This window comes from Silurus aristotelis, assembly GCF_946808225.1.
Source record: "Silurus aristotelis genome assembly, chromosome: 16".
In the NCBI taxonomy this organism is placed as follows: domain Eukaryota; kingdom Metazoa; phylum Chordata; class Actinopteri; order Siluriformes; family Siluridae; genus Silurus; species Silurus aristotelis.
The window spans coordinates 24,582,229-24,589,728 of NC_139589.1; the positions used below are offsets into that span (position 1 = coordinate 24,582,229).

General features: G+C 38.1%; 1 protein-coding gene across 1 annotated transcript in view; it reads left to right on the forward strand.

The window, feature by feature from the left end:
- The window catches only part of ccbe1 (collagen and calcium binding EGF domains 1), a 59,250-nt gene that overhangs the window by 32,944 nt on the left and 18,806 nt on the right, over positions 1 to 7,500 (forward strand). Inside the window, 3 exon segments of the mRNA XM_083563555.1 lie at positions 5,851 to 5,879; positions 5,882 to 5,902; positions 7,486 to 7,500. The exon segment at positions 7,486 to 7,500 is cut by the window's right edge and continues 120 nt beyond it. Of these exon segments, the coding sequence (XP_083419681.1) occupies positions 5,851 to 5,879; positions 5,882 to 5,902; positions 7,486 to 7,500 (65 nt within the window).

Here is a 7,500-nt window from a genome sequence, read left to right on the forward strand (position 1 = left end):
GTGCTGCAAAGCAGTTACACAAAATATATATAATAAATCAAACATTCATTCATTCATTCATTTTCTCCCGCTTATCCGTAATTTGGGGGCAGCAGTCTAAGCAGGCCCCTGCCTTCGACTGCTGCCCAATCCTCACAGCACCGTCCCTTACGGTCCCTCCTGCAGGTGGTGAGCCCACGGGAAGGCGGCCCCACGTCACTCCGACGTCACGGACCTTGATATTCCCCTCGTAAGGGACCCCCAGAGCATAGAGGGTTAAGGGCCTTGCTAAAGGGCCCAAGAGTGGCAGCTTGGCGATACCGGGGCTTGAACCCCAGACCTTCCGATCGGCAACCCAGTGCCTTAACCGCTGGAGCCACCACTCCCCAAATCAAACATTTATTTTACTATTAATTTATTTTCACCTATAAATGGCTGATATGGTATCAGTAATCTTTTGTTGTAACCTTTATCTACCTTTATCTCTCTATCTCTCTTGCTAACTTTAGCACTTACTGTCTGCTATCTATCTATGCAAACATTCCATTGTTAAAAAAAAAAAAAAGTTAGAATTATTTTTCCTGACAAGCGACAGGTTAATAATTTCTAGTTATGAAACTTTTTTAAAATTCTGTTTCACCTTTACAGATTTATATATGGTATAAATACTTGCAAAAAAAGCTATTAATTACCTCCTGGGCTAACATTAGGTAGCTAGTAATAAATATCGTGTGGTAACTTTGGCTAGCTAGCAGGCAATAATCTTATTTGGATACTTCAAACTTGCTAAAGCTAAAAAGACAGAAACAACAGGCTAGCTTTATCCCTGCTAGAAAGCTTAAAGCAAATAGTTATTTTTTAAGAAGAATATTTTATAGAACAGGTGGAAGGATGAAATTGTGTTTGCAGGGTTAACACTAGCTAGCGTTTGCTGCTAGTGTAAATTAGAAAGATTGTAACATATTAAAATCACATCAGGAGCTAATTTGACCAAAGATACCAAGGTTTATGACTAAATAGCTACATTGTCTTCAGGACATCACTGTTAGCTAATTTTACTAATGATATTTCATGCTGTTATTTCCGCAAGTTACTTCTAATTCTAACTAATGTTACAAAAGAATGCTACTGCTTACCAGCTAAATTTACCTCAGGAAATTACTGCTAGCTAATTTTACCAAAGATATTTTCAGATTTTCTAGCTAAATGTCACTGTACAGAGACAGTAAGATGCTACTAGCTAGTTTTACTTCAGAAGATAATAAAAAACACAGAAATAAACATAATTGTAGAGTTAGATGGTGAACCATCTAACTCTGTGATGGTTTTTGTATCTTGTAGATAAACCAGACACTGGAACACATGGCACGGATGCTTTGTGTATTCAAACGCAATTGCGGTTAACAGTGTTTCATCAGTTTCCAGAGATGCTTTGGATCATGAATGTGTGTGTGTGTGTGTGTGTGTGTGTGTGTGTGTGTGTGTGTGTGTGTGTGTGTGTGTGTGTGTGTGTGTGTGTGTGTGAGCAGACATGAGTCAGCCCCTTGGTGACACGTTTATTTATCAAAAACACTCACGCGATCGCTCAGTATTGTAGATACACACTATAATGAAGAGCTAGCGATATATCAGTATATAAATCCAGAGTAACACTAACCCTAGATTAGCCGTTAGGGGGGGAATCAAGGTGTAGCTTCTGTTTCATCCAGAGCACATTTTTAAGGAGGTTTATTCTGCATGCTGTTATTTCAGACAGCAAAACAGAAAGCCAAACAGAAGGAACAGAGAAAAAACATAAAGCTGGGCAAACAAACAGCACAATAATGAACACAGATTTTTTAAAAACAAAACAAAAGTATGTTTGTTTTCTGGATCTTGAGAAATGTCTTTTTTGTTTGTTCTGAGTTTCACGTGTTTTTTTACGTTTTTACCTCAGATAAACTCGCATTCCTACTGTTTTTAACCCAAACTGAATTTCTATGCACAATTAAAGGCACTTTGTTAACTCATAAGTGTTAAACAGTGATGTCATTTGTAGCTTCTATTTTGCTGTTCTGTCTGTATCGCTCGTGTTATTGGGGGTGTGGCCTGTTTTTCGCTCTGTTTAGTAGCTAATTAGAGAAAAGCTAGCTAGTTCAACTTACACTAGTTAGTGTGAAAATAAAGAAAGATGTTTAATGTAGGTACTTGCTAAATTCTCAGCATTGTGCTAGCTTCCTTTTTTAACAGCTAGTTAGCTTTTACGTTAGCTAGTTAGCGTGCTAGGTGGGTTAGCTAATACAGTGCTACACTGTTAGCATAAAAAAAGGCAAGGAAATCGTTTTATACATCATAAAGCTCAGGGATGAGTGTAACGATGACTGTTTTTTTTCTCTGATGCTTTTTGTGATGACTTTGTTATGACATCCTCATTATGACATAATCGTTATGACATCATACTTGTGACATCATTTTTAAGATCACTAAAGCATGTTACGTCGTTAGGATTCTGTGTTTAATGAGGAAGGAAATTCAACAAGTGGTGGGTCTGTCCTGTGCTGATAAAGTGTTCATTAAAACTTCCCTATTTCACACACACACACACACACACACACACACACACACACACACACACACACACACAAACACACACACACACACACACACACACACACACACAAACACGTTTGTTCTGGGTTAGTGTGTACAGATGTTTTGGTGTTAAATAGGTGTGTGTGTGTAATTAAAGTGACTTCCAGCTGCTCACTGATTTATTTTATGGGTTCAGATTAAAAGTTTGGCTTCAAAAACGACATAATTTACTAATAACCATTAACTTCTGCCTCAATCCCCCCATCTGTATGTTCTCTTATTAAACCCCTCTGTGTGTGTGTGTGTGTGTGTGTGTGTGTGTGTGTGTGTGTGTGTGTGTGTGTTGTATGTGTGTGTGTGTTGTATGTGTGTGTGTGCCTGACATGTCTGTGTATGTGTGTGTGTGTTGTATGTGTAATACATATCTGTATGTCTCTGCATGTGTGTATACTCTCATGTGTCTGTGTGTGTGTGTGTGTGTGTGTGTGTGTGTGTGTGTGTGTGTGTGTGTGTGTGTGTGTGTGTGTGTGTGTGTGTGACATGTCTGTGTATATGTGTGTGTGTTTGTGTGTGTGTGGGGGGGGGGGTGTATGTGTAAGACAAATCTGTATATCTCTGCATGTGTGTATACGCTCATGTGTCTGGGTGTGTGTGTGTGTGTGTGTGTGTGTGTGTGTGTGTGTGTGTGTGTGTGTGTGTGTCTGACATGTCTGTGAATGTGTGTGTGTGTGTGTGTGTGTGTGTGTGTGTAAGACCCAGCTTGTATGCTGTAATATGAATGTTTATGGGGAATAAAGTTTTTTATTAATATCGTTATTTGAAAAATATTTAAAAAATATTCGCTCCAAAATCTTAACAGGAAACATTTGTGTAATAATTAGCTTTAGTTTATAGGATTATTACAGGATTTAATGTGAGGCCTCACAGGTGCTGTAGATTAGTGTGTGTGTGTGTGTGTGTGTGTGTGTGTGTGTGTGTGTGTGTGTGTGTGTGTGTGTGTGTTCTTTCCTTTCGTTAGTCTTTCTTTCTTCCTCCTTTTATTATTTTCATTCTTTCTTTTTTTTTTATTAGATTTTCTTTCTCTCTCTCTCTCTCTCTCTCTCTCTCTCTCTCTCTCTCTCTCTCTCTCTCTCTCTCTCTTTCTTTCTTTCTTTCTTTCTTTCTTTCTTTCTTTCTTTCCTTCTGTTAGATTTCCTTTCTTTCTTTCTTTCTTTCTTTCTTTCTTTCTTTCTTTCTTTCTTTCTTTCTTTCTTTCTTTCCTTTTGTTAGATTTTTTCTCATTGTTTGTTTGTTTGTTTATTTATTTTTTTTTTTTTGTCACGTTTTTAACATAAGCTCTGCTCCTGTCATCAGTGTTATTTGAAGGTGTGTAATAAATTCACTATGTTTTTGTCATTTAAAATATATTTATATTTCTCAGACTACCTGGATCATAATTTTTTTTTTTTTAGTATTTATTTATTTATTTATTTACAGAATAATGTATCGATTATGTTTTTGTATAATATGTTTTACTTTATCTCTTTACTTCTCTCTTGATTCATCTTCTGATTCAGCTCATGTTTTCTTCTCCTGTCTCCAGTTTAGGAGATCGCTTTGTTATAAACCCCCAGTAGATTGTTATAAAAAATGTTGGATCAGTGTCACATTGCATAAAAGTGAGTCAGATTCCACTCTGGCCAAGATACACACACACACACACACACACACACACACACACACACACACACACACACAAACAAACATAAGAATACTCTTCTTACTTCAGGTCAAAATATGAACACTCGAGTTCAACACTCTTTTACACCATAACATATATAATGTTGTATTTATTACACTATAAGATGTCATCATATTTATCTGTGTATAGTTACATTGAATCTAACAGGTAAGATACTGTTCATACATGCATTACAGCAGTGTGTACCAGCAGTGTTACTCCATCAAACACTCGAACCAAACTCCTGCAAACTTTAAGCTTGACCTCTGAAAATGTAGACACCTCCATACAGAATCAGTGTTTTCTGATGCAAGAAATAAGCTGTTGCTATGGAACAGAACTCCTTCTTCTTCTTCTTCTTCTTCTTCTTCTTCTTCTTCTTTTGGCTGCTCACATTATAAGTCTCCACAGCAGAGCACCTGTCAACCTCCTCCTTGGGTTTCCTCTTTTCCTTCCTCCTCAGCATTCTTCTACCGATATACCCCATGTGCCTCCTCTGCACATGTACAGTACCAACTATCTCTCTTACCTTGTCTTTTGAAAAGTTCTTCCTGCATGCTCCCTCTATTAAGCTCATTTTTGTCTATCGTCGTCACCCCCAATGAAGATCTCAGCATCTCCACCTCCTGTCTTTTACTCAATGCCACTGTCTCTAATCCATACAACATCTCAGGTCTCACCACAGTCCTATAAACCTTCCCTTTCACTCTCACAGATACTCTTCTATCACAAATCACTCCTGCTATCACTCTTCTCCACCCACTCCACCCTGCCTGCACTCTTTTCTTCACTTCTCTAACACACTCTCCATTACTTTGCACTGTTGACCCCAGGTACCTGAACTCCTCCACCTTCTCCACCTCTTCTTTTCCTCTTTTCAGCACATGAACATGTTTCCTGTCTTTGTGCACCTTTTCAATCCACTGGTGTATCATTTCCTGTCACTCACACCACAGACGTAGACTGGTTTCTGAAGCTCACAGTGAGCAGGCAGAAGGCAGTAAGAAGTCTGGGGTTAACGTGGATGAGACAGAGGGAGTCAGTGATGAGAACATGACTGAGAACAGACACATTCCTGATCATCATCATCATCATCTTGTCTCTGCTTGTGTTCTATATGGTGGATCTTCAGCATGGATACATTCATTAGAGAACTTTTATTTTTTTATATTAATATATTAATATGATGAGGTTCAGTTTCCAGTGTGACACTAAAACAGGTAGCAATAATCACTAGTTTTTACTGAAGAACAAGTCGGAGCCCAAACGTCTTTACTGTAACTTGGGTAAAAAAGTTCGGTCAGAACTTAAGCTTTTACCAGAATCTTTTAAATCATCAGTATCTGCACTTCTACTGAGTAAAGGATGTGTGGACTTTCGCCACCTCTGGATATAGAAAATTCATCACTACTTTCTGACTAATCACAATCCATAACTTGTGCTGTAAACGTTAAACAAATATAAAGGTATTCAGAGGAAAAATGGATGAGGAATAAATGACTCGGGGTTGTGACAGTAACTCTGCTTCATCACATCGTCACACAGAGTGTCTTTTATTCCTTCTTTGTTCTGTCTTATAGGAAGAAATGCTGTGGAGGCTTTAAGTTCGTCTGGGACAGTGTATTCCTGAAGGTACGTCCTCTTTTTCTCTCTAACATTCTGTATTTATACCTAAATTATAAGCATCAGGTTTTGTTTAGTAATAAAACGTCTATAAACATTCAGAAACACAGAGGAATTTTCCAGAATTCTGGTCAAAAACATCAGAGAAGAACTTTATCTTCTGGCAACCTGAGTCCCAATATGTGTGTGTGTGTGTGGTGTGTGTGTGTGTGCGTGTGTGTGTGTGTGTGTGTGTGTGTGTGTGTGTATGAGGTAGTTTAGCGTTATTTTCCATTTGATTGCGCCGAGTCGATGTTTTCTGATGTTTCCACTCTTTCTGATAAGAAACACAGAACTTTAGGAACATCTCATCAGATCCAAACATCTAAATTCTCCAACGCTTTGTGTAATGTCAGTTTATACCCTGATCAGTGTGAATGCTGGATTCTGATTGGCTGGTATTTCAGGTGTGAGTTCAGAGCGTCGAACACGCAGGTGGGTCGGTTAAATTAAAGTTAATCAAAGTTCTTGCCAGGGACCATAGTAATGAAAACGATATTAAGAACTTTCACTATCAAGAAAAATTGACAGTGAAAAACGTGTTTTCTGTGCAAGATGGGAAACAGATATCTTTTAAGACCCATGTGTTTGGTGCGTTTGGAAACGAAATTGGTTTAAAGGATTTTAAATAAATTCTACATTACACCACTGCTCATAAAGAAAAATATGAATGATACAAACGGTGACTCTGGAACTGCTCTCATCTCAGATTTAAAAGGTAAAATAATTTGGCCCCCTGGTGTAAAGGAGAAAAAATGCTGGCCCTCATCACTATTAAAGTTGCAGATCCCTGTTCTAAATGAATGTGCTGCTTATAGAGGCTACATTACACTACATAGAGGCGTTTTGCGTGTGGTGGAACTTCGGTGAATGTGGTGATTTTGGAGGAGGAGGCACAAGATGAATTTGATGACAAACTGGAGAAGAAAATGTTCATATGAGAAATAGAATGAAAAACGTTCCCAGGAGATACATCCAAAATCTTAATTATTAGAAGTAACACACCAAAGACACATATACCATATATAGTCACTCTATAGCGATACTTTATCTGTGTGTGTGATTCGGAGCAGCCAAATTGTAACGGGTTTATAAAAAATTTAATCAAAATGAAGCGTTATTTTGATCCGTTCACTCAGTTTTACTCTGTAAACATCAATAAAATCTTAATGCTGAAGGTGACCCTGGTAGAACGTGATAATCCACGGCTTGGTGTGAGACCTTACACCGTTATAATGCTCTCCGCTTCACCTCAGGACCTTCTTCACCTCCACATCGTGCACCAACATCCTGTAACACCTCACACCTACACCTGGAATGAATTCTGCAGTAATTGAAAACACGTTTCAGTCAAACAGAAAAGAACTGGGAATCTGTAACATTAAGTAATTGTGTTCTTCTACAAACATCTGTCTGTGTCTGGTTGTATGAGTGTAAGTCAGATGAAGACTGTCACCTGATTTGAGTTTTGAATCCTTACGTGAATTAACGATTCACATTTTGGTTTTCATGCACGCGTTCGTGTTGTTTTTATTTGTGTTTATTATGTGTAGATTATGACGTGTGTG